This window comes from Trachemys scripta, chromosome 22 (assembly GCF_013100865.1).
Source record: "Trachemys scripta elegans isolate TJP31775 chromosome 22, CAS_Tse_1.0, whole genome shotgun sequence".
Classification (NCBI taxonomy): domain Eukaryota; kingdom Metazoa; phylum Chordata; order Testudines; family Emydidae; genus Trachemys; species Trachemys scripta.
Window position 1 is genome coordinate 15504325 of NC_048319.1, and position 26097 is coordinate 15530421.

At 43.7% G+C, this 26097-nt stretch overlaps 1 protein-coding gene across 2 annotated transcripts in view; it reads left to right on the forward strand.

Moving 5' to 3' along the window:
- The window catches only part of SPPL2B (signal peptide peptidase like 2B), a 99082-nt gene that overhangs the window by 63059 nt on the left and 9926 nt on the right, over window positions 1-26097 (forward strand). For both annotated transcript variants that reach the window (XM_034755333.1, XM_034755334.1), the window contains exons 5-13: window positions 3409-3548; window positions 4343-4485; window positions 8204-8300; window positions 8578-8694; window positions 11478-11559; window positions 12964-13038; window positions 13173-13235; window positions 14786-14885; window positions 16388-16465. In XM_034755333.1, coding sequence (XP_034611224.1) covers window positions 3409-3548; window positions 4343-4485; window positions 8204-8300; window positions 8578-8694; window positions 11478-11559; window positions 12964-13038; window positions 13173-13235; window positions 14786-14885; window positions 16388-16465 — 895 coding nt within the window. The remainder of the gene's footprint in view (window positions 1-3408; window positions 3549-4342; window positions 4486-8203; window positions 8301-8577; window positions 8695-11477; window positions 11560-12963; window positions 13039-13172; window positions 13236-14785; window positions 14886-16387; window positions 16466-26097) is intronic.

Genomic DNA, 26097 nt, shown 5'->3' on the forward strand with positions numbered 1-26097 from the left:
CTCCGGACCCTGCGCCGCCGGAGCCCGGGAGGGGAAGTGCCCGGCTCGGGGCGCAGGGTACGGAGGCAAGGGGGCTGCCCGAAGCCCAAGCACTACCGGCTTCACAGTTTGCTGGGCAGCCTCCAGACCCTGCGCCCCCGGCTGGGCGCTTCCCCTCCCGGGCTCTAGCTGCGCTGGGGAAGCGCCGGCCGGGGGCACAGGGTCTGGGGGCTGCCCGGCAAACCGTGAAGCCGGTAGCGCTCGGGCAGCCCTTTCCGTGTGTCTGGGAGTGGGAGGGAGGAGGGGGCAGAGTTAGGGCGGGTTGGGGCGGGGCTGGGGGTGGGAAATGGGCGGGGCCATGACCCCGTGGAGGGTCCTCTTTTTTTATTTGTTAAGTATGGTAATCCTATCTAATGCCCCTGCTACACCGCAGGCAACACCGGAAGAGAGAAGCAGCAGCAGAGGCAAGGCCTGTGAATTGGAGCCCTGCTCTCCATCCCCCTCTTGCTGTGTGCTGCTCTCCACTGCACGGTGTCACTTGAAAGCTGTGTTTCATTGTTGTTTTAATTAAAGCTTTATGTTTTTTCTGGTTGCTAAATACTAAACGGTTTAATAATACAAAACATTAAAATTAATTCATAAAGAATCTGCAATGCATAATACAGAGAAAATATCTAAATTTTGCATGTCGTAGGCCTTTATGAAAGTGTAAAGGCGCACACACCATAAAATGAGGAGTGCCAAATGTGCCACTTCTGCCACCCATAAAAGAGACTGCAATGCATGCAATCCATTCTTCTCCTTCCCCCGCCCCCGCCATAATAGCTGCATCTTTTCAGGCCTGAGACTAAAGATAAGAGCAATAGGCATCCCATTGCCCTGATGTTTCATTTTCTAATGTATGCCTTGCTGTCTGCTCAAACTGTTGAGCATGTCTTTGCATCTAGCATCCCACCCCTTGTTAAGGCTTTCTCCCTTATGCTCATAAATGTTGTGCAAAATACAGCATGCAGTTAGGCAAGTTGTTTTCTGCAACTTTCAACCTACCCATAAACAGCACCACCTTCTTTTCAGACAGCCAAATACATATTCCACTGTCATTCTGCAGCTACTGAGGCAATAGTTAAACAGTTCCTTCCTTCTTCCAAGTGGCCTCTGAATGGCTTCTTTATCCAGGGAATCCGAGGTTAAGCCATGTCTCCCAGGATAACTAGAACAATGTCCATACCATTAATGGCCATAGTGATCCTGGGGTAATAGTCTCCTTTATTCATTAAGGTAAACAGGGAGAGTTCCAAAAGAACCTATGTTCATGGACTTTTCCAGATGCCTCTGCATTTATGTTTGTGAACCTGCCATGGTGGTCACGCAGGCCTTGGAACACCATGGAGAAATACCCCTTTCTGTTTATAAACACTGTGCGCTGGTGGGGGAGCCATCCAACTCCCCATTCCGCACCCCCTTACCATGCTGCTCAGAGCACCAGGACTGGCATCCATGCCGCCCGGATGGAGCCAGCCATGCCACCGCACAGTCTAGAGCACTGGGGCAGGCCGGCAGCTCTCGCAGTCCCACTGCCCGGCAGGAGCTCGCCGCCCCACCTCCCAGAGCACTGGCGGCATGGCGAGCTGAGGCTGCGGGGGAGGGGAGACAGCAGGGGAGGGGCCTGGGGCTAGCCTCCCCGTCTGGGAGCTCAAGGGTCAGGCAGGACTGTCCCGTGGTTTGCCCACCTCTGCGATAGGCACATGAGTCCCATCAATTGCCCCAGTACAATTTGTGAGCCACATGAATGCAAAGCCATCAGTAATCTCCTAAGCATTACCAGACTTTATAACCAGTGCAACAGTACCTTAGGCATGGCATCACACACCTGTATGACAATGGCCTCAACAATTGGTCTCCCTATGCCAAATTGGTTGACTATGGACTGGTAACGTTCAGGGGTGGCCAACCTCCAGACAGAAAGGGTGACCCGCTTCTCAACAGCTATGGAGAGCTGAATGTTGGTATGCTGCCACCTCAGCTCCAGAGCAGTTCAGCACATATCTCAAAAAATGTTGCTTTCACCATCCTGAAATTCTCTCATCACTGCTGGTCATCCCAGGTCTGGAGAATGATCCTTTTCCTCCAGTTGACTCTGGTTTCCTGAGCCCAGAAATTGTGCTACTCTGTGTGAAACTACTCCAGGAACAGCTCCTGTAGTAGCAGTTGCTCAGTGTCTCCTTCATCCTCCTTTTTCCACCGCTGCTGCCGCTGCAGCCACATCATCTGTTTGGTAGTGTGGCAGGTTAAGTCCAGAACCAAGCCCACTCAGCTCTGAGAGCACAAATAAAGTCAAACAGCCTCTTGTGTATTCACGGCTGCCAACATAGCACCATGGTGCATTGTCGGGTCCATGCTGGCTGACAGCAATTTGAAACTGGCACTAGTCTGCCCAGAAAGAGAAGAAGCAAGGGATGGAGAAAGCACAATTATAGGATTTTTTAAATTTGATGCCAAGTCCCAGAATTCCACTGGCTTCTTCCTGGCTTCCACTATGCATCTGCAACACACAGTGAGAAAAATCCCAGATTACACACTGCTTAGCAGTGAAGCAGAGGATCATGGGTATCTTCCCAGAATGCCACAGGGTTAGTATACAACAAGACCCCACTACATGTATGCAATGATGTGAATTGAAAGAGGGCATAGCCATCCCATATGCATACTATTAGTTGGCGTGCACTATGTAAGCCATACCAGTGCATGTCAGCTTGGTGTGAAATAAACCCCCTATGCAGAGAAGGCCTCAGAGTGCTTTTGTAAAAAAAAAACAAATAACATAACCTCTCTCAGCATAGCTTTGGGCCTTGTGTCTTATCGACTGAATCAAAAAAAAACAAAAGTCCTCTTCTAGTTCTTATCAAAGGGGCTTTCGGTCCTCTCTTCCTTGGGAATGTGCATAGAAGCTTTTATGTGGGTACAAGATTGTCATCATCAAGTTAATGGCATCTAAGGAGATTCTGCCAATAGTTTGTTCTCTTTAAGGTCAGCAGGTTAACTTCTCTCAGAAATGTAGCCATCCTTAGCTACTCCACTCCTTTTCTGGAGAATCTTACTTTTGGGGAGAAGGAGGCTAAGTAAGAAGAAATGAAGGATGGGAATTTTCAAAAGCAGTCAGCGTTCCTCTAGCTTTGAGGCAACTGAGTCAATGCAGAGCAGTTTTGAAAATCGCATCATGGTTCTCTTGGAGGACGTGGGTCATGTTGCTAAATGGTAAACTTCAAACACTGGAGCTGTCAACATCAGTCTGAAGGCTGAGTGCAGAACTGACAAAGCACTTTCACATAGATAGCACTAGAAATTATCTTACTGGGTTTAAAGAAATGGTTGATTCTGATGAGGCTGAAACACTATAAACAGTTTGTAATTTTCATGTTTCCATTACAGAGTTTTGGCAGATCAGTGAAGGTGGCAATGTATGCGCCAAATGAGCCTGTTCTTGACTATAACATGGTGATTATCTTTGTAATGGCTGTGGGCACTGTTGCAATTGGAGGCTATTGGGCAGGAAGCAGGGATGTGAAAAAGTAAGTAGAGCAAATTGAGTGCCATGTTGTGCAGATATTCTTGAGTTCTGTTATGATTCAAAGAATGCTTAGATTCAGAGAAGCCCAAAGCAGCACCGCTCCAGCTGTTGGGGTGGCTGTGCCTGTGTATCTGAAATGGGAAAACACTAAAGTGATAAATAGATGTATGGGCAAGCCTATCAATGACCTTTGGAGTTACTTCAATATAATTTGAATTTACGGTATTTTGGTGCCTCAGTTTACAAGGAAAACATTTGGAGCATGTTTTTAAAATATTAAAAAGAAGAATCCAGCTGAAATGTTAGTCTTCCTATCTGGGCCTCTGTGAGGGTTCCTTTAGGCTTTTCTTGGTGTTTTTCAGTTCATAGAAAATATTTTCGATGACTTTTTTTTTCTTACTAGTATAATTACATTTAGGGAGGGATTTATTTATCCACCCAATGATAATTTTAGTGCAAGAAATACAAAAAATATTTTTAATCAAATGTTGATTAAAATGTGGATGTTTTGCAGCATGTGTTGAGCATCTTTTCATATTTTAAAATATTAAATATTTAATATTTTAAACACTCGGTTCATTGAGACCCGTTGCTGAAATTTTATATATTCCCTTTCCTAAGAAGAAAAAGTGGTGCTCCATTGACTTCAGTGGGGCTCCATGCAGGCCCAGGTGTCGTCCCATTCTCATCATCTTCCTCCCATTGCCTCCTCTTCCTGTGCCGTGCACCATGAAGGATTAGAGCCCTTGTCTGTTCACTGCAGGATCTGATTATAGACATGCTGCTCTCTTTCAGACGATACATGAAGCACAAACGAGATGACGGGGCAGAAAAACATGATGATGAAACAGTTGATGTCACTCCCATCATGATCTGTGTATTTGTGGTGATGTGCTGCTCTATGCTGGTCCTCCTTTATTTCTTCTATGACCACTTAGGTGCTTTTTTTTATTATATTTCTATAAAATTGTCTTATTTTATACTATCAGACTATTATCCCTTAAAGTGCATGCCTACTTTGAAAAGTGATTGTAAAAATGGCTACCAGTTCATTATCCGGTTAGATTCTTTTGTTTGTTTAGAGTCTCATCTACTTATTCTAGTGACAGACATGCTTTTTACTACTTCTAGTAGCTCTGAAGGACTTGCACATTTCTTTGAGGGTGAACTGGATTCCCGTCTAGCTTGTGCATCGACAGGACTGTTAGTGAAGTTCCCATTGCGGGGCCAAATTCAGTTTTCAGTTATCCTTCTGTAGCCCCGTTGAAGTGAATGGTGTTGCACAGATGTAACTGGTGTCAGAATTTGGGTAGCCAAATCTTTGGTGGTGATGCCCAAGCTAGAAAAGAAACCATTACTCTCAAATCCCAGGTTTGTTTGTTTGTTTGTCTTACAAACACACCAGGTTTTTCTCAATTAGAAGTAAAAAAAAAAAAAAAAAAAAAAAAAAAATCTCATCTTATTGATGTGTAATAGACATGAAACCTTGATATGCCATTTCTAGTCACTTCTCAGAGCAGAAATGCAGATAAGTCTCTGAATTAAAATGTTTAATGGCTACTGTAGTCTCTTCCTCAGCAGTGTTTGCTATTCCATCCCTATGGTCTTCAGCTTTGAATCCATGCCATCCAATGGTCAGAAAAGATTTGAGGTACAGTGTTTCTGAGCTGAAAAGCAGACTATATATTAGTTAACCTTTCAGGAACATACACTGATGTAGATGTGTTAAATAATTTTATCTCACCAGCAAAAACCAGAGGGGAGTTTTTTTCTCCTCTAAAGGAACATTATGGAGTAGTTAAGCCCAAAATGTAGAACAAAGACATTTGGAACAGCAGGTTTTTTAATATAATCTTGCATTTCATTCTTCTTTGCTCCTGGGGGAATTCTGCACCACTACACGCACCCAGAATTCAATGTCCTCTGCAGATTTCTTTTCTTCCCCACAAACGACTTTCTGATGGGGAAGCAAGGAAAGCTGCAAAAGCAGTCACACAGTCCTCCCTGGCAGTGTGGGTGTGTTGTTTCAGGCTCCCAGAGTAGCTGGCAGAGAGGTAAATCACGGGGGGTGGAGGGCTGGGGACACCATGCTCCTACCATGCGCTGGGCTCAGCTGCTAGTCCCAGCTGGGCTGGGGGTAAGAAGGATGGGACTTGCTCTTCTCCTGCACGAGGGGCTGTGGCCAGGGCTAGGTCAGACCCACCTCCAGAAACCTCTCCTGGCCACCCACACACACTCTCACTCACACTCTCTCTCTTCCTGCCCCCCATTGCTCCTCAGTCATGGGGAGAGGAGTCACTGTTCAGGGAGTTGCGCCCCCATCTGTCCAACCCCTGTGCATCTGGAGTCCCCCACACCCAGACCCCCTCACAAAGCCTCATCTCCCCCGCACCAAGCCTCACCCCCTGAATGTGGAGCCCCCCTGCACCCAAACCCCTGGCCGAGCCCCACCTCTGCACCCAGACTGCCCCCTGCTGAGCGTCCCACCCTGACGAGCCCCCCCCCCCTGTACCTGGACCACCTCAACGAGCCCCCCACCCCACTGAGCCCCAACCAGTTGCACCTGGCCCCCACCCCACCAAGCCCCACTCCCCCAGCACATGGACCCCCACTGCTGAGCCTTCCACACCCAGACCCCCCTCTGAGCCCCATCCCCTCACACCCAGACCCCCCCTACTGAGCCCTGACTACCTTCACCTGGACCTCCTACAGAGTCCCATTGCTTCTGCATCTAGAACTGTGCAGTGAGCCCCTGTGCATCCAGATTTACACCCAGACCCCCTACTGAGACACCCGCACCCAGATTGCCCCACACAGAACCCTCTCAACACACACGTGGATCCCCCACACTAAGCCCCTCCATGCTTGAATCCTGCCGGGCACAGAGGGGCAGGACCCCAGGGTGTTTCTGGAGTAGGCCCAGCCCTTGCACTGTGTCAGGGTCAGATGCAGCCTCAAGTTCATGTCCTGAGGAGGAAGGAGAAAGGGCTGCAGGGTGATCTCCCACCTCTCTACAGCTTCCCACTACCATGCTGGAGATCTACATTTATTTATTTATTTATTTATTAACAAATAAAATTTGTTTGCATAATTTTAAAATATTGTGCGTATAATGTTTAATTTTTTTGGTTCCAAATTTTAATTTTTTAGCATAGAATTCCCTTGGAGTACTTCTAGCACCTCAGTGAGAGGTGACTGGCTCTTCAGATATGATCTTAAGGAAGCACTGGAACTTCCTACTTTCATAATAATCCTAGAAACAGAGATGGAAAAAGAACCACTGCGGTGTTTACACATCCTCCTAGTCAATACAAGCTTTCCAAGGATCATAATGTGCCAAGTCTAATCTACTAGTATCCTAGAGATTAAATTTAAGAAGCCACATTATCCATCCTCAATTAAAAACTTAAGAAGCTCTATTTATTTAGCTTATCAAAGAGAGGCTTAAGAGATGATTTGATCACAGTCTATAAATACCTACCAAGGGACAAGATTTCTGATAGTAGAGAGCTCTTTAATGTAGCAGACAAAAGCAGAACAAAATCCAGTGCCTGGAAGCTGAAGCTAAATAGATTTAGGAAAGAAATAAGGCATGATTTTGAAACATGGTAATTGGAACAATTTCGATAGGGACGTGGTGGATTCCCCATTGCTTGAAGTTTTTAATCAGGGTTCCAAAATATCTGCTCTAGCTTAACCACGAGTTCTAGGCTTGATGCAGGTATTGCTGGTGTTATGGAAGCATTCAGACTAGAGGATCATAATGGTCCTTTTTGGCCTTAAAATCTATGAATCCCCACTTATATGTGGAATTCAGTGCCCCATGCTCTTGGTCTTGTCTGGAGAAGTCTGTGTAATTGAAATGTATAATCTGATTTCTGTTAGTTATTTTAATGTTGTTAAAACATGAAAAGCAGCATCAGATTTTATACATAATACACTTATCATGTAATTCAGAAAGTTACTGTTAAATTATATGATCACTTCAGAAAGGGACCTGGAAATGTAGCTTGAAAGTTTAATGCACTGAAATGAGCTCCAGCTAATAACCATTAAAGGCTTTGTAGAGCGATATGTTTTTATGCCCCATCTTTATGTAAGGAATGGAATAAGGAAATCCTGTTTTATCAACATATTAATAAAACTGATTAACAAAACCCCACATAGTGACCAGATGAATATGTGACCAGTAAAGTGGTAAAAAGCTGTCCATTTTTTTGTGTAATTTAATGACAGACAGCTAAATATTTGCAAGATACAGCTTCTTGTCTATTAATAACTGCATGCAACAAAGTCTATTGCGTAAGAACAAATGGGCAACTAATAGAGGATGAGCTAGATAGATTTCAACAATATTTGAGTAGTAAGAGACCTTGGGTGCAAACAGTAATACTTCAGAATCCCCTTGGGAGTTTAATCTTTTATCTATAAAACTGTAAACAACCTCTTCCCTGCCTCACCACTGGCTGTTGTGTTGCATGAACAAGTAACTTTTCATTTACCTGAATAATCCCACTAGATCGCAATGATGGCTTTTAATACACTTTTTAATATGGTTTTCTTTTCTCCAGTTTGGGGATATGGAGAGCCACATGGTTGAGATGTGAGGGACAGTGTCTGGTATCCTACCATCACTTATTAATTTTACTCTTTCAGTCTATGTTATTATAGGGATTTTCTGCCTGGCTGCCTCCATTGGTCTCTACAGTTGTCTGTCTCCCTTTGTAAGAAGATTCCCATTGGGGAAGTGCAGGTATTTGACCATTTGCGTACTTTTTAAAGTAAAAAATGTGTTTCATGAAGTCTTAGAGTATGTGATGCTTCCCTTGGGTGTTAGGTCAGAGTTAGACTTGGATTGTTGCTGCATAATTAAAATGTTAAACTGAAAAAGGGTAATTGTGCCAAAAATCAGGAGCAGGTAGGAGTGGTTGTTTTCCAGTATGCCTATATGTTGTTCAAAGCTTTACCTAAAGTACCCTGAATATTCCCTTTGTCTGTTAATGTTTACATGGTATCTTTTCCACTTTCAGAATCCCTGACAACAACTTGCCTTATTTTCACAAGCGTCCGCAGGTCCGGATGTTGCTTCTGGCTGTGTTTTGTATCTCTATTAGTGTGGTTTGGGGAGTCTTCAGAAATGAAGATCAGTAAGTCCAGGCTTTACTTTCCACACTGAGTCACTGTAATACTGAATACTTTGTGTTGTCCAAGAGAACAAGTTAACAGACCCCCTCAAAAGCCTGTTTTGATACTGCTCCAGGATTCAGGAAGGGAGGAGGGGCTGCAGAATTTAGGCAGGTAGAAATTGTCAACCACATCTTCCAGGAACTGAGTACTTCATCTCTGCACTGTACTCGGAGCCCTCTGACCCATGATTCATAAAGCTGTACCTGCTACCAAACCCAGGTTTTCATAGGCACAGCACATTGTGCTGCCACTGGGGTCCTGGGTGGTCTTACACTTTGCAGGGCCTCAGCCTTCCAGAATGGGAATGCAAATTAGGCCATGAGGTTCCACTGCTGGGTGGAATGCTCCCCCTCCAATCTCAGTGCTGGTCAGAGATATCCAAATCATGGGCCAGTTCTATATGTGGCTCCAGGTGTTTGTTCAGAATGGTTCATCTGAGCTGTTGTTAAAACCATTACTCATTTGGTATAGATCAGTTAACTACTAATTCTCCTTCAAGTGCTTGTCCGTATGCACGTTCCACTAACAGTGCACATGTGCCTCATGCACTCAAGTTCAGAGTCTTTTGGCCAGCAGTATCTGTATGTTAGAACTCTGCAGTGGGACTGGGATACCACGGGTCCCACAGGACCCACTACCATAATAGTGGGAGCGAGTAAAATGTACTTTTTTGCGGGCGGGTTTGAGTGGGCAAAAAAAACTAAACTGCTGTAATTTGTGGGAAAACACCAAATCTCTTGTCAGTTTACCATAAAAATTGTGTCTGAATTCCATTTATATAGATAGATAGATATATTAACTGATGGGGGTTTTTTTTGTTTTGTTTTATTTTGAAGTAACATGGGAAAATCTCTCTCTCTTGCTGGATTTGCACGATCTAAGGTTTTTGCAGGTGGGAACAGCATAAAAATGCAAGAAACAATGCAGGAATGGCTGGGAGTGGGTATTGCAGGGCGGGATGGGAATGGGATTAGGGGGTTGTACTAGCCAAGATGGGCAGGGATGGTGTCCCTAGCCTCTGTTTGCCAGAAGCTGGGAATGGGCGACGGGATGGATCACTTGATGATTACCTGTTCTGTTCATTCCCTCTGAAGCACCTGGCATTGGCCACTGTCGGAAGATAGGATACTGGGCTAGATGGACCTTTGGTCTGACCAAGTATGGCCGTTCTTATGTTATATTCTAATAGCGTGCTGTAACATTTTTGTATTTTTATGTCTGATTTTGTAAGCAAGTAGTTTTTAAGTGAGGTGAAACTTGGGGTACACAAGACAAATCAGACTCCTGAAAGGGGTACAGTAGTATGGAAAGATTGAGAGCCACTGAGTTAAAGCACTGCAGACCTTTATTGGTATCTCTACACAGCAACTAGACACCTGCAGATGGCCTGTGCCAGCCAACTCGGGTTCGCCAGGCTCAGGCTGCGGGTCTGTTTCATTGCTATGTAGATGTCTGGGCTTGGGACATATGGTTGGTTTTTTTCCCAAAGTAAAATTATTCTTGGCTACCTAGAAAATTGGAACGTTAACTGAACTGATATGATCAGATAAAATGAAAATATTTGGCCCTCTGTAAGAATATAAGCTTTTACAGCATGCAGAGGAGCCAAGATAAGACCCAGTGTAACTTACCTAAATACAGATTGCTGTAGATAACAGTTCCTGTTCTTTTTAATAATGGCAAACTTTTGAGCAGTTCGTTTTAAATTATCCCAGTTAGTACATACAGCTGAACCTTAAAAATTGTTACTTAGCTAATTGACAGATCACATTAAGTCCCTCCACAAACACCCCGTGGTCTCTCCCTACTTCTCAGCAAATAGCAGATTGTTGTGATGAGGTCTCATGTTACTAAGAATTCAGTACTGAAGCACATTTATTGGTATTACTGCAAATAAATAAAGCTAAATTGTATCTGCCAAAATAAATGAACAAAGTACATTTTATAATACAATGTCCTTTTTATTCTCATGTTTGTTACTTCCTTGCTAATCCACAGTAGGTCTGCAGGTAAATTTGCAAAATTGAATTTGGATTAAATACATGCAGAAATATGAAAGTTTTTTCTAGATTGTATCAATATAAGTACATGAAATACCCCAACTTGACATCAGAAATGCATTTTAAATACATAGTATGATGTAGTAGCTCACTATATAAATTATAATTTCTCTTCAGTAGCACTGCAAACAGTAATATCTTTCACAAACACACTAACTTATTGAAAAGGTCTCAGTGATTAAAAACAGTGTACTGGCAATGAATGTTTAATAGTCTTTCTCGGTCTGTTTTGATGTCCAGGTTCTAGGCTGTTGACAGAAAATGGAGGAGGGGTATGTGGGTAGAAGACAACCAGGGCCGGCTCTAGGCACCAGCATTCCAAGCGTACTTTTTGCTTGGGGCGGCAAAAAACCTGGAGCTGGCCCTGAAGACAACTACAGAAGTTAATTGGTTTTCATAGACTTAATTGGCATGCACAAAATGCACCATTTCTACTACAATTTTCCTTATTGTCATAACAGATAAGGCACTAAGTACTAAATTTTACATCTGTCTCAGTTTTTTAGCCTATTATAAAGGTTAATTCAAAAGAGAGAAAAAGACAACACTAATAATGTGTCTATGTAGCATGCGTTCTTTGCCCAAGTTGGTGGTAAGCAACTATTCCTAATGCGGTTGAGAGCCTGATTTGGATTGGCTCTTTTTGTGCCTCCTGCAGGAAAGTAACGTTCTTGTCTCTCTAGGTGGGCATGGGTTCTGCAAGATGCTCTGGGAATCGCCTTCTGCCTTTACATGTTGAAAACAATCCGCCTACCTACATTCAAGGTACGGAAACAGTGCAAGTGCCAAAATAAAGAACCTGCTCAGACATGGTGTGTAAAAGGGCAGTTTTTGATTACACAAATTGATTTGGAAACACATTTCTGGTTTTAACTGGTGCTGTTCGTGGATTGGGGCAAACATGGACAAAGAAATTTAAGAAATCAAATGGCTTGACATTCAGTAGAGAGGTTGGCCACTAACAGAAAATAGCCCCTATCTGAAAGTACCAACTACTATCATATAAGTGTGAGGTAAGACTTTGGGAAAGGGGTGTCCATGGAGGAATAGGATAAAGGGATAAGAGCGAAATGTGCTTGTGCCCTCTCCACCATTGATGCAGTACTCCGCTTTAGACTCTTCCATAGCTTTCAGATTCATGGAGACAAAAAGACACTTGAAGGGCCAGAGTATTCATATTGGATCTTGGACTAGCCAAGTGCATAAGTGGAGTAAGATTTGTACCTGTTGAGGTTGCTGGATTATCTTTCTAGATGGACATCTACAAATGTCTTGAATCTTGATGTCTGATCAGGATGGCCCTTTCCAGAGCCCCCAGCATAGTTCTTTACGCCTCAGACTGTTACATTTAGAAGAGCTTCTGAAGGAGAAAAGAAAAGCGAACCCATCGTTTCACAGTGCAGTCCCTCATGAATGTTCTTTAATTTTTGTAAAATTCATCATTAGAGCTTTCATTTGTCTATGAAGAGTTTGTTCCCATGATGCAGATTCCCTCGATGATATATCCCTGTTGTATTACACCTTTTTGTATCCTGGCAACATTCCCATTGTTTGGACTACATAAACAAACATGCAGTAGGGGTGTGGAATGTGCTTTGGTTTTTATGGGTGCCATGTCTCTGAATTGGGTACTATCCCAGATCTTAACTTTCCTCTTCCTTTCAGTGGAATGTTTGTGTCCTCCAGCTGATCATTCTGGGTCAGACTGATCCCTCCATCTCTTACTGTAAGCGGCTGCCATAGCAGATTTTCTCACTGGGCTAGGAAGATGGGCAACTTGACTTTGTGTAAACTACTGTCAGAGGCCCAGCAAGGATTGGCCAGTGTTATAGCTACTGTGGTCTAGCAGAATCTGTCCTCCAGAGCTTTCCCATAATTCCTAACAAATCAAAATTGCAGCATATTTAGACTTCATAGAGCAAGCATATTTCATGGCAGGTATTCTATTGGGAGGAAGTGTACAGTGTCATGTCTGAAGGATAATACAGCTATACATTGTGTGCAGGGACATATGATATATTTGTGCAGAGTTGAATTCAGGGAAAATACATGGATATATTGAATAAATCTTGGAAACTGAATACTTTTGAACTGCTAACTGTAAATTTATTTCCATTAGCTAGCACAGAGTACATAAAATATCCACTGAAGCTCTCATCTTTCCCCCAGGGTTGCACCTTGCTCCTGATGGTTCTTTTTGTGTATGATGTGTTCTTCGTATTCATCACACCTTTTCTAACAAAGGTATGTACAGTGTGTCTCCAGTACTTGCTGTTCAGAATAGACTGTAACCCAACAGCATATTTCTATGTGTGTTCTTAAATTATCCAGACATGCTGACTGAAATGCCGGTTTACAATTTCCCCTCTTTTCTTTAGACAGGGCAGAGTATAATGGTGGAGGTGGCCACAGGCCCGACTGACTCTGCCACTCATGAAAAGGTACTGTATGCATTTTGAAAATATGAGACTATCTACCAGCTATTAATCTCTGAGGCTTTCAACTTCTGAAAGGGTCAGATCACAAAGAGCTGCTGAAATGGCCTGGCACTTCTAGGGCTGCTTGTTTCAAAAGCATTTGGCGTGGAAATATAAAGCACTGCAGAGTTTCATGGGAATCCACAGCATTCTCAGAAGTAGAATTTTAAGTAACTTTCTGCAGTAGGTCCAATGTGGTCACATCTTGAATTGTAAGTTTTCAGTGCAGGGAAATTTATGTGCCACTGTATTTGCAAAGAACTGTGTAAACATCATAATGATTAATATTGTTAATATCTGCTGAAGTAGGTGTATTTCTTCCATTTCCGTGATCAGAACAATATGTGCACTACCATGACATGAAAAAGCACAGTGTAGTAAGGAAGATAAGGCTTTTGGTGTGCAGAGCAATGAGTGGCACAAGCTATTCATCACTTACATAGTTCATTTAAATAAAAATCATTTAAGTTTAAAAAAATCTTCAAGCAGTACATGGTTTTTTTCCAAAGATTTTAAGAAAGTCACTGAACTCTGGTGGAAGTCACTGTCTAAGCACCTAGAATCAAAGTTTGTTGAAATGCTCAGCTAACTTTTGGGAGGAATAGTCTCCTCTGCAGGTGCAGAAGAGTGTTTCCTCATTTTGGTTTATTCAACTAGTTCAGTTCAATGACTAGTTAATTCAAAGCTGAGAAACCAAATGAGAGTTGAAAAAGTAGGAAAGCTTGTTTTCTTTTTCCATCTATGAATTAAAATAAGAGGTAAGACAATGAGATCTACTAGTTCTAAAATCTTGAAGAGACATGGTGACCAGAAACAATCAGTTCAGTTCACTAACTACAGATAATACTTCCTTTGTTTAATAAAAGAGTTAGTTTTAAATGCAAAACATGTTTTGTTAAGGAAAAAAAAGTAAGTTTATATATCCAGCACATTTGAGGTAGTTTTATTTAACTAGGTAAAATATATTTTAAATGCTTGGGTTTTGGGTTTTTAATTGAATTCCAGTTTCTACACAAATGTAGCTTGACAAAAATTCCAAGTTTAAAAAAAAAAATCATCTAGTAAATAAGAAGTGCATGATTCACCATTTTCTAGTATAATAATAAAAAATGTAAAACTTAAGAATCTGAATAGATGAATGGGAAGCAATATAATTCTTAAATAAATGTATATAGCTACAATGCATCCCCCTGATTAGCAAAAAATACCCAATTATACGAACCATTGAGAACCAACTTTTCTTTAGGAAAATAATTACAAAATACAAATGTTCAGCAGGATTAAAATCAATGATTTAAAGCAAGATTTTCTGCTTGGTGATTTTAATCAGTCCACCCTGTTCAAGGGAGCTCAGTAAAATGAAAAATAACGCTCAGATAATACTCACTCATATATGTAGGTTTCATATGTTTAAAGTCTGCATACCCAGTATGACAAGACAGACATGTATTTGGTACTGTTAGTACATGGGTGAAACCTTTCTACTTTATAAAATGTCTTCTCTCATTTCCAAGCTCCCCATGGTCCTGAAGGTTCCAAGACTGAACTTTTCACCATTGGCTCTTTGTGATAGGCCTTTTTCCCTCCTAGGATTTGGAGACATCTTAGTTCCAGGTATTTCTGATTGTTTGCCTAAGCAATATGATGCAAAGGGAAAAGTTCTTATTGACACATCTCCCTTCTCCCTGAGTTCCCACTCCCAAGTGGTAAATTTGACCTGACCTCTCCCAAGCTGGCGTATTCATAAACATATCCATTTTTCCTTTGGCTCTGCTCTGTTTGTTTTTCTTAATAGACAAGTTAAATGAGAAGAATCTACATGAATTTGGTGTTATGATGAGACTTGTGCATCCAGGGAAGTCAAGAAATATAAAGGGGTGCAGGCCATGGTTGGCTTGTGTCCTGAAACATGAGCATTTATACTCTTAAATTTTGAATTCTAGCTAATGAAACTGGATGCTTTTATTAACCATATCAATAGCTGATATTTTAATTGTGCTAACTTTTAGCCTTAATGATCTCTTGTTTCTTTGGGTACACAGGATAATTGTCTTGTGTATTTTTTTTTTTTAATCCCCTTAGAGTTTTAAATTTGTGGCCTTTCAGTTTCATTGGTTTGAAATTTGAAATTAATTCAAAATTGTTAGTTTTTTTTTTCATTTCACCAAAATTGATACTCATTTTTGAATAATGTATACATTTTTTTAAGTTTATTATAGTCCTGTAAGAAATTTTGCACACAGATAACAGTGAGAGAAGATAGTAATGTCACAACTGGCTTGTCTAATTGATCTTTCTGGGATCTAAGTAGTAAGTGGACTTTCAAGAAAATTTGTACAATAGGTATGTGGGTGAGGTAATATCTTTTATTGGACCAACTTCTGAGAGAGACAAGTTTTGAGCTTACACAGAGCTCTACTTGATAACCCAGGGACCCCCCGAAGAAGAGCTCTGTGTAAGCTCAAAAGCTTGTCTCTCTCACCAATAGAAGCTGGTCCAGTACAAGATATTATCTCACCCACCTTCTCTCACTAATATCCTGGGACCTACAATGGAGATGAGCGTTAATGAGGAAAATTTCATATGCACATTCTGAACTCTGCTATTCATATTTTGATTATTAATTGGAGATGTTGTCAAGTTTGCTGAAGAAAATTTGAGTAGTTAATAATTTGGGCTGCTCTGTACAGTAATATGGCCCAGATCTTGAACTGAGCCTTAAGGACACAGATATAAGCCATAAATTACCACTATATGCACTAATATAGAAATCTACAATGCAAAGGGCACAAGTTATGGTTGCTGTCACTGTTAATGCTGCTTGTATGCAGTTCTTTACATTGCATATGGACTGTCTGTTGTTTACTGGAGTAGTGTTTACTTACAGATGTCAAGTTTCTTATTCAATAGTTTATGTAGAAGTGCATATCTTCTGTTCCATGAGTTGTGCATTCTCGTGAATCATATCAGGATGGTAGGGCACAGCTTATTAGGCAGGAAATCTAGCTCAGTGGTGGGCCATCTTATAAACACCTAGATAGGGCACTACATTCTGTGCGTCTTACAATTAGTGTGTATGTGTTTAAAAACTGCTTAACTTTTCTTTACTTCCCTAGGCTTACTGGTAGCCTACTGCCATAGATTTGATATTCAGGTGCAATCCTCCAGAGTCTATTTTGTAGCCTGCACTATAGGTAAGTATGAGCCTGGTATTTCTACACAGCAGCTAGTGCAGTCCCTGGAAAAGCAAAGCCGGAGCTCTCATATTACAGAGCTTGCTTTTCAACTCTTATCTTGTTTTCAACAATCAAGCAGTGAAGCAGTTTAAAATAAATAAATAAAAACTGTACTACTTTTGAGGTTAGACCTTCGCTAGCTCATCTAGCATAACACATGTCTGAGCTGCTTTACTTGTCCAAACTAGAAAGTAAGCCCTTTGTTATGATTTACACCATCACCAGAACCCTTTGGTTGAATTACAGTGGTTTTATGTATGCTTGGGATACACTTATTCTTTCTTATCACTGTAATTTTCTTGTTAGTGAACCTTTCAAATTGCATTTATTACATGAGAGAATTCAAGTTTAGTGCTTGTCGCCTTGACTTCAGTCTTAAACTGTGTGTCTGCAAAAAATCTGTAATTGACCTCTGTTAAATTAAATTGTGGAGACGATAGTGTCTTCATAGATACTATTAGCTTTCTTTTAAAAGTCTGATTTTTTTTTTTTTTTTTGACAACACTGAGGGCAGGTCTACACTAAAAGTGCTACAAAGCACTTTCCCATCAGCATAATTACACCACCTCCACGAGAGACAAAAGCTGTGTTGGTGTGGACAGCGCTTAAGTCGCTGTAACTTGCATTGCTCAGGGGGGTGTCTTTTTCACACTCCGAGTGATGTAAGTTAGATCGACAATCGGTAGTCTAGACCTGCCCTCAGTTGATTGACTAACCCAGTGAGCTGCAACTTATCCTTTGTGGTTCTCTGCTGATGGAGGGGGAAGAAAGTTTCTTCAAATTTGAGATAGAGATAAGGCATTTTAAAATGATGATCTGAAAAATTTGGAGGTTCACTTTCAGGAAAGGTTGTGAATGATTTTGCCACCTCCTAATTTGATAAAACTTTGCCTCAAAGCTCAATTTTTTATTTTGCCCTGCATTAGGAGTGATGTCTGACACTTTTGGGAGGCTGTTGGGTTAGTTGACTTTTTGGCTTTATTCAGTACATTTCATCTAACCCTAATAACTGATGACATCGAGAAAGCTGAAGTGCTTAATGCTGCTTTTGCTTCAGTTTTCACTAAAAAGTTCATGATGACCAGATACTCAACAAAATACCCGTCGGCGGAAGGAATGCAAGCCAAAATAGGGAAAGAACAAGTTAAACAATATTTAGATAAGTTAGATATAGTCATGTCTTTGGAGAACAGGATTATAATTCAAAATGATCTGGACAAACTGGAGAAATGGTCTGAAGTCAATAGGATAAAATTCAATAAGGACAAATGCAAAGTACTCCACTTAGGAAGGAACAATCAGTTGCACACATACAAAATGGGAAATGACTGCCTAGGAAGGAGTACTGCTGAAAAGGATCTGGGGGCCATAGTGGACCACAAGCTAAATATGATTCAAGAGTGTAACACTGTTGCAAAAAAAGCAAACATCTTCCTGGGATGTATTAGCAAGAGTGTTGTAAGCAAGACATGAGACGTAATTCTTCCGCTCTATTCCGCACTGATTAGGCCTCAACTGGAGTATTGTGTCCAGTTCTGGGTGCCACATTTCAGGAAAGATGTGGACAAATTGGAGAAAGTCCAGAGAAGAACAACAAAAATGATTAAAGGCTAGAAAACATGACCTATGAGGGAAGATTGAAAAAATTGGGTTTGTGTAGTCTAGAAAAGAGAAGGGGACATAAGAGTTTTCAAGTACCTAAAAGGTTATTACAAGGAGGAGGGAGAAAAAATATTGTTCTTAACTTCTGAGGATAGGACAAGAAGCAATGGGCTTAAATTGCTGCAAGAGAGGTTTAGGTTGGACATTAGAAAAAACTTCCCAACTGTCAGGGTGGTTAAGCACTAGAATAAATTGCCTAGGGAGGTTGTGAAATCTCCATCATTGGGGATTTTTAAGAGCAGGTTATACAAACACCTGTCAGGGATGGTCTAGATCAGGCCTGCACAACTTGTAAAGCTGCGAGGGCCATATTACTCCAAAGAAAACAGCTGAGGGCCGAACCCCCCCCCGGCCTTGCCGAGCCCTTTCCCCCCCCCCCAGCGCTACCCAGCCCCCCCGAAACACAACACCCCCCACAGTGCCGCCCGCCCCGCGGAAACAACCCCCAGCGCTGCCCAGCCCCCCCGAAACCCCCCCCCCCCCCAGCGCTGCCCGCCCCGCGGAAACAAACCCTCCTTCCCCAGCACGACTGGGGAAGGGGGGAGGGATAGCTCAGTGGTTTGAGCATTGGCCTGCTAAATCCAGGGTTGTGAGCTCAATCCTTGAGGGGGCCACTTAGGGATCCGGGACAAAAATCAGTCCTTGGTCCTGCTAGTGAAGACAGGGGGCTGGACTCAATGACCTTTCAAGGTCCCTTCCAGTTCTAGGAGATAGGATATCTCCATTAATTTAAAAAACAGCAGTATTGAACCTTTGTAATATGTTATAGTGGGCTCCTAAGGTAGTATAATTAAGGTAAAAGAAAAATGTCTTTTTGCTAGAAGTAGAATAAGATCTTCCCCCCACTTTGTAATCAATTGCCCTGTTGAATGAATGAGGTAGGCATGGAAGGCAGCACCTACAGACAGCTGCAACCCTTGGAGAGGGGATGGGAGCCAGACCAGATCAGTAGACCAGGTCAGCCATCAAGTCACTGCTTGCCTCCTCAACCCCCCTCCCGCACTGCCGGCTCACCTGCACCTCCGCCCCTGCCCGCCCACTCGCCTCCTCGTTCCCCACCCCCTCGGCTCGCCTACTCACTCCCTGCCACTGCCCACTCGCCTCCTTGGCCCCCCTCCCTCACTGGCCGCTTTCCTACTCACCCCCCGCGGGCCGCACAGTGAACCCACCTACTCACCCCACGCGGGCCACACAGTGAGCCCACACGAGCCGCATGCGGCCCCCGGGCCACATGTTGTGCAGGCCTGGCCTAGATAATACTCAGTCCTGCCATGAGTGCAGGGGACTGGACTAGATGACCTCTCGAGGTCCCTTCCAGTCCTATGATTCTATGTCAGCAGAGCCTGATGAAATTCATCCTGTAGTACTTAAGGAACTAGCTGAAGCAGTCTTGGAGCTGTTAGCAATTACCTTGAGTACTCTTGGAGGACGGAAAAAGTTCCAGAAGACTGGAGATGGGCAAACATAGTATCTATCTTTAAAAAGGGGAACAAGGAGGAAGCATGGAATTATAGACCAGGCAGCCTGACTTCAACACCTGGAAAGATACTGGAGCAAATTATTAAACAATCCGTTTGTAAGTACCTGGAGGATAATAGGGTTATAAGGAATAGTCAGCATAGATTTGTCAAGAACAAATAATGCCAAACCAACTTAATTTCCTTCTTTGATAGGATTACTGACCTAGTGGATGGGGGAAAGCAGTAGTGATATACCTTCATTTTATAAGTTTGACATTGTTCCACATGACATTCTCATAAGCATACTCTTTACATGAAATTACTATAAGTTATCAATAGTTTGCTGGCAAATTGGAGGGGCACATCTAGTAGGGTCCTGCAGGGATTGATCCTGGGTGCAGTGCTGTTCAATAGTTTCATTAATGACTTGGATAATGGTGTAAAGAGTGTGCTTATAAAATCTGCAGATTACACGGAGCTGGGAGGGGTTGCAAGCACTTTGGAGGACAGGTTCAAAATTCAAAATGACCTTGACAAATTGGAGAATTGGTCTAAATTAAACATGATGAAATTCAGTAAAGACAAGTGCAGAGTACTTCACTTAGGAAGGAAAAATCAAATGCACAACTACAAACTGGGGAATAACTGTCTAGGTGGTAGTACTGCTGAAAAGGATCTGGAGGTTATAGTGGATCACAAACTGAATATCAGTCATCAATGTGATCCAGCTGTAAAAAAGGCTAATATGATTCTGGGGTGCATTAACAGGAGTGTTGTATGTAAGACACAGGAGGTAATTGTCCCACTATACTCAACACTGGTAAGATCCCAGCTGGAGTACTGTGTCTAGTTCTGGGCACCACAATTTAGGAAAGTTCTTCTTCGAGAGATGTCACTGTCGGTGCTCCACTCCAGGTGTTGGTGCGTCCCTGTGCCTTCGCTCGGAGATTTTTACAGCAGTACTCGTACTGATCACGCATGCGCAGAGCCGCCGCCCTCCTCCCTCTCTCTCACACCCCCTCCCCCCCCTGCTCTGAGTGTACTTTAATAGTACATGTGCATGACCAGTCTCCTCAGTTCCTTCTCTACTGTCCCCGGCCTGAGACGGAGCTCAGCAGACTCGTTAGAGAATTTCTTCTCTCCCTTGTTCAACTTGTTTTCCCTCTTAGTTTAGCTTACCAGTAATAGTTAGGTATCCTTTTCCCGTCTCTCTCGTCTCTTTAAAAAAAAAAAAAAATTTTTTTTTTGTTCCTGTCAGCACAGCTGCTTGCAACATGCCTTGCTCTCCAGGTTTTAAGCGCTGCTCTAACTGTAATGATGCCATCCCTCTTTCAGATTTGTTAGTCTCTAAGGTGCCACAAGTACTCCTGTTCTTCTTTCAGATGGCCATTCTAAATGTATTAAATGTTTGGGGGAGTCCCACATCCCCCAAAAGTGTGTCCACTGCAGCAAGTTGAAATCCAGGGCACACAAAGACAGGGAGCTGTGGCTAAAACTGCTCCTGCTGCAAAAATCTCTCGGACCAGCCTCAGACCCGGGCCCTGACTCTGCGGTACACCGCAGCCCCCTGCTTTAAAGAGACAAAAGAAAACTTCAGAAAAACATCAGTCTCTCTCACCTGCAAAGGGTATTCGCAGGGATAAGCCTTCTCCAGGGACTACTTCCCTCCCCGCGCTCCCCCAGCTGAGTATCTTTGATGCACCGGGCTCCTCTGGCACCATGCGAAACCCACCTGCGGCTGCAGCGGTCACACAAACCTCCAGTGCCAAGGCTTCAGGCTTTGTTGCCTGTCTCTCACACGGCACTGTTCGGCACCACAATGGAAGCGGTGCCGACACATACTAGCCTGCCTGACCCCCTCAGGCTCCTCTCACTTTCCCCGCACCGTCTGCCTTTGAACTATCCAGCAGTGACAGAACGCTGAGTGCAGAGGAATCCCTCCTCACAACAAATTCCTCTCGCTCAGTTCTTCCCTCACAGAGGCACTGCAGCATGGCAGTTCACACGCTCAAGGGACCTCCTGGTGTCACCTATCTTGCAATCACCCCTACTTAACACCTACTTCTCTCGGGACCCTCAGGCAAGGTCCGCACAGCTTTCCTCCAATGATGAGCAATCTGGGCTGTAGGGAGAATTTTCACCTTATCAGATCTCCCATCCACAGTCCCCAGTCAAGATAGGTCATAGAAAAGCTGCCTCGTCCTACTCTGAGGGTCCTGCCCCATGGTGCGTTAACCCCTGGATGATACCACCCATGCCCTTCCCACCACAGTGGCAATATTGGACTCCATGGGCTCCTTATACTCAGGACCATACTCATTATACCAATGCAGCCAGGCATGAGGCCTGCTCGATACCATCAGCTGACAACTCTGCCACTGACTCCAGACACCAGGCAGCCCTGTCACAAGAGCAAGCACGGCCTGCCTCTAACCCGGTAGAACCAGGTGTTCCGCCTGATGAATCATTGCTTCCGCCGCCTCCGACATCTTCAGACGACTTCTCAAAATTTCAAGGCCTGTTTAAAAGAGCTGCCAGTGAGCTATGAATTAACCCGGAGGAAGTTCCTGAACAGCAGCATGAGCTAACTGACATCCTGCAGCCCTCTTCCTCTTCTAGAATTGCATTACCTATCAACGCAGCCCTTTTAGAACCTGCCAAGGCCATTTGACAAACCCCGACTGCAAGCCTGCCTACCTGTAAGAGAGCAGACCGAAAGTACTTTATTCCTTCCAAAGGCTCAGAATTCCTTTTCACTCACTCAGCGCCAAACTCGCTGGTAGTAGATGCAGTTAACCAAAAGAACAAACACCATTTTCCCCACTCCACTCCCTCCAATAAGGACAGTAAGCAAGTAATTTGCTCGGGCATAAGGTATACGCTTCTTACACGTTGCAGTTTCGCATTGCTAATTATACAGCTGTTCTAGCAAAGGACAACCACAAAACTTACAATAAATTCATGGACTTTATTAATCACATTCCAGAAGAAAAGAAACAGTTTACAGCCATAGTTTCCAAGGGACAAATCATCTCCCGCACTGCTCTTCAAACTGCCCTTGATGTGGCCAATACAGCGGCACGGTCCACTGCCACAGCAGTTGTGATGCGTCGAGGGTCATGGCTCTCGTCGTCTTCCTTTCCCCGGGAGGTCCAAAGTACCACTGAGGATCTCCCCTTCGACAGTGACAAACTATTTGCCTCCACCACAAATGATGTACTCCACTCCATGAAGGACTCCAGGGCAACTCTTTGGTCTTTAGGAATTCAAACCCCCTATGACCAGACGACGACAATATAGATACCAGTCTTACCAGCGACCATGCTACCTCACATACACACAGCAATTCCATAGATCTCACGAGCAACAACAGCAACGTCAGAGATCCAGATACCAATGCCACCGTCCCAACTCCTTGGCAGCATCTCAACCCCCTCCAACCAATAAGCAAATTCTATACCCTTGGTTGAGGGTATAGAAAACAATATTCCTACTTCAGTGCTTACACCGCCTGCCCCTATTTTTGGTCACCGCCTACGCCCATTCTCCCATCAATGGCGCAATATTACCAACGACAAGTGGGCTTTAGAGGTCCTCACAGTTGGCTATTCTATCCCTTTCCTCTCCCCACCTGCCACCCACCCACCCTCCCCGTCCCTCTTCAGGGACCCCTCTCACAAGCAATTGTTCCTCCAAGAAGTACAACATCTCCTTCGATTGGGGGCAGTGGATATCGTTCCTGAACAGCACAGAGGGAAAGGTTTCTACTCCCACTACTTCTTAACAGAAAAGAAAACCGGAGGGATGGCGACCAATCCTCACCTCAGGCAGCTAAACAAATTTATCAAAAAGCAAAAGTTCAAAATGGGATTACCCTCACCACTGTAATCCCAGTGCTGGAACAGGGCGATTGATTTTCAGCCCTCGACCTAGAGGACGCTTATTTTCATGTAACTATTCACCCAGCCCACAGACGTTTTCTTCGTTTTATCCTCGGTTTGACACATTTTCAATACAGAGTCTTGCCTTTCGGCCTATCTATCGCCCCCTGAGTTTTCTCCAAACTCCTAGCCATGGTTACTGGCCACCTCAGGAAATGGGGTTATAATATTTCCTTACCTCGACGATAGTCTTCTCAAAGCCTCAACGGTAGACGAAGCGCTTCGATCCACGCAGCTTACAGTCACTTGCTTTCTTTCCCTTGGCCTGCAAATAAACAAAAACAAATCCACCTTATCTCCTACCCAACAACTGGAGTTCATAGGAGCGTACTTTGATTCCCGAAGGGGAATAGCGTTGCTCCCACTTGATCATTTCAACACCATAAAACTCCTGGTTACAAAACTTCACAACAGTCCCCAGGTGACTGCATGAGACTGCCTGCAACTATTAGGCCACATGGCCTCGTGTACTTTCGTGGTCAAAAATGCACGCCTATACACGAGGTGCTTCCAAGCTTGGTTGGCCACAGTTCACAGACCGAACGTACACGCTCCAAACAAGCCTCTATCCATACCCTTCAGAATCAAAGACTTCCTCTGATGGTGGACAGTTCTCTCCAACCTCTGCTCAGGAGTCCCCTTTCTCCAGGACTCCCCATCACTCATGACTACCAACGCATCCCTCACAGGATGGGGAGCGCACATGTCCCACCAAAGCCTTCCTACATATAAACATCCTAGAACTGCAAGCCATATGCAATGCCTGCCGTCACTTCCTCCTATTTATTCAGAACCAACATGTTCAGATAATGACTGACAACATCACATGCATGTTCTATGTCAACAGGCATGGAGGGGCTCATTCTCATTCGCTTTGTACAGAAGCCATAAAGCTCTGGAATTGGTGCCTCACAAACAACATCCAGATATCAGCCGCCTATCTTCCCGGGGCCCTGAATACCACCGCGGACGAACTAAGCCAGTGGTTCTCAAACTTGTCCTGGTGACTCCTTTCACACAGCAAGTCTGTGAGTGTAACCCCCTTTATAAATTAAAAACACTTTTTATATTTAACACTATTATAAATGCTGGAGGTGAAGCGGGGTTTGGGGTAGACGCTGACAGCTCGCGAGCCCCCATGTAATAACCTCATGATCCCCTGAGGGGTCTTGACCCCCAGTTTGAGAAGCCCTGAACTAAGCAGACATTTTCCCTGGGATACGAATGGGAGATAAACGACATGATGATAAGCAATATATTCCGCGTTTGGGGCTATCCAACCATGGACCTCTTTGCGACTGCAAAGAACAAGAAATGTCCCGAATTTTGCTCCTGAGAGGGATTGGGCAAACATTCCCTAGGGAGATGCATTCCTGATCTTATGGGCTCAACACTTAATGTATGCTTTTCCCCCAATACCAGTTCTTCACAGAGTTCTGACAAAGATACGAACAGATCCTGCCAGGGTAATTCTGATTGCCCCATCGTGGCCCAGACAACCATGGTTTCCGTTCCTCACCAGAATGTCAATTCGCCCACCGATTTCATTGCCCCTTACTCCGAATCTCCTATCACATCAACACGACCGATTTCTTCACCCCAACCTGTCCATGCTTCACCTCAAAGCTTGGTTCCTACATGGTTCTTCCAAAATGAACTAGCATGCTCTGAGCAGGTTCAAAGAGTGTTCCTACATAGCAGAACACAATCTACTCACATCACCTATCTCCAAAAGTGGAAATGATTCACACAATGGTGCTCAACGAAACAACTCCCTCCTACTTCTGTACCTCTTCTGCCCATACTTGACTACCTATTAGACCTTTAAACAATTTGGCCTTTCTTTCAGCTCCATCAAGGTCCACTTAGCTGCTATTACAACTTTTCATTACAAGATCGACGATACCTCTGTTTTTGCTCATCCAATCACCAAGCGTTTTCTCAAAGGGCCCCAATCCCTATACCCGGACATTAAACCTCCTACCTCTCCGTGGGACCTTCACTTAGTATTATCCTGCTTAACTCAACAACCATTCGAGCCCCTAGCCACTTGCTCCCTCTTACACCTCTCTATGGAAACAGCATTCTTAGTGGCAATCACCTCCACCGGACATGCAGGAGAAATAGCAGCTCTCATGGCGGACACACTGTACACACTATTTTTTAAGGACAAGATTATCCTCCGACTACACCCCAAATTTCTTTCAAAGGTGCATTCGTTATTCCACATCAATGAGCCAATACACCTACCAACCTTCTTTCCTAAATCACATGCAAACTCTTTTGAATCCACAATGCGTACGTTAGATGTACGCAGTGCTTTGTCCTTCTATTTGGATAGAACCAAGCCCTTTAGAAACTCTTCTAGACTCTTTGTCTTCATTGCGGAGCACTCCAAAGGGACACCTATTTCTACCCAGAGACTTTCAAACTGGATTTCTGACTGTATCCTACTGTGCTATCAAATAAAGAAAGTTACGCCTCCAGCCGGCATCAGAACTCACTCCACTAGGTACCTCCGTGGCTT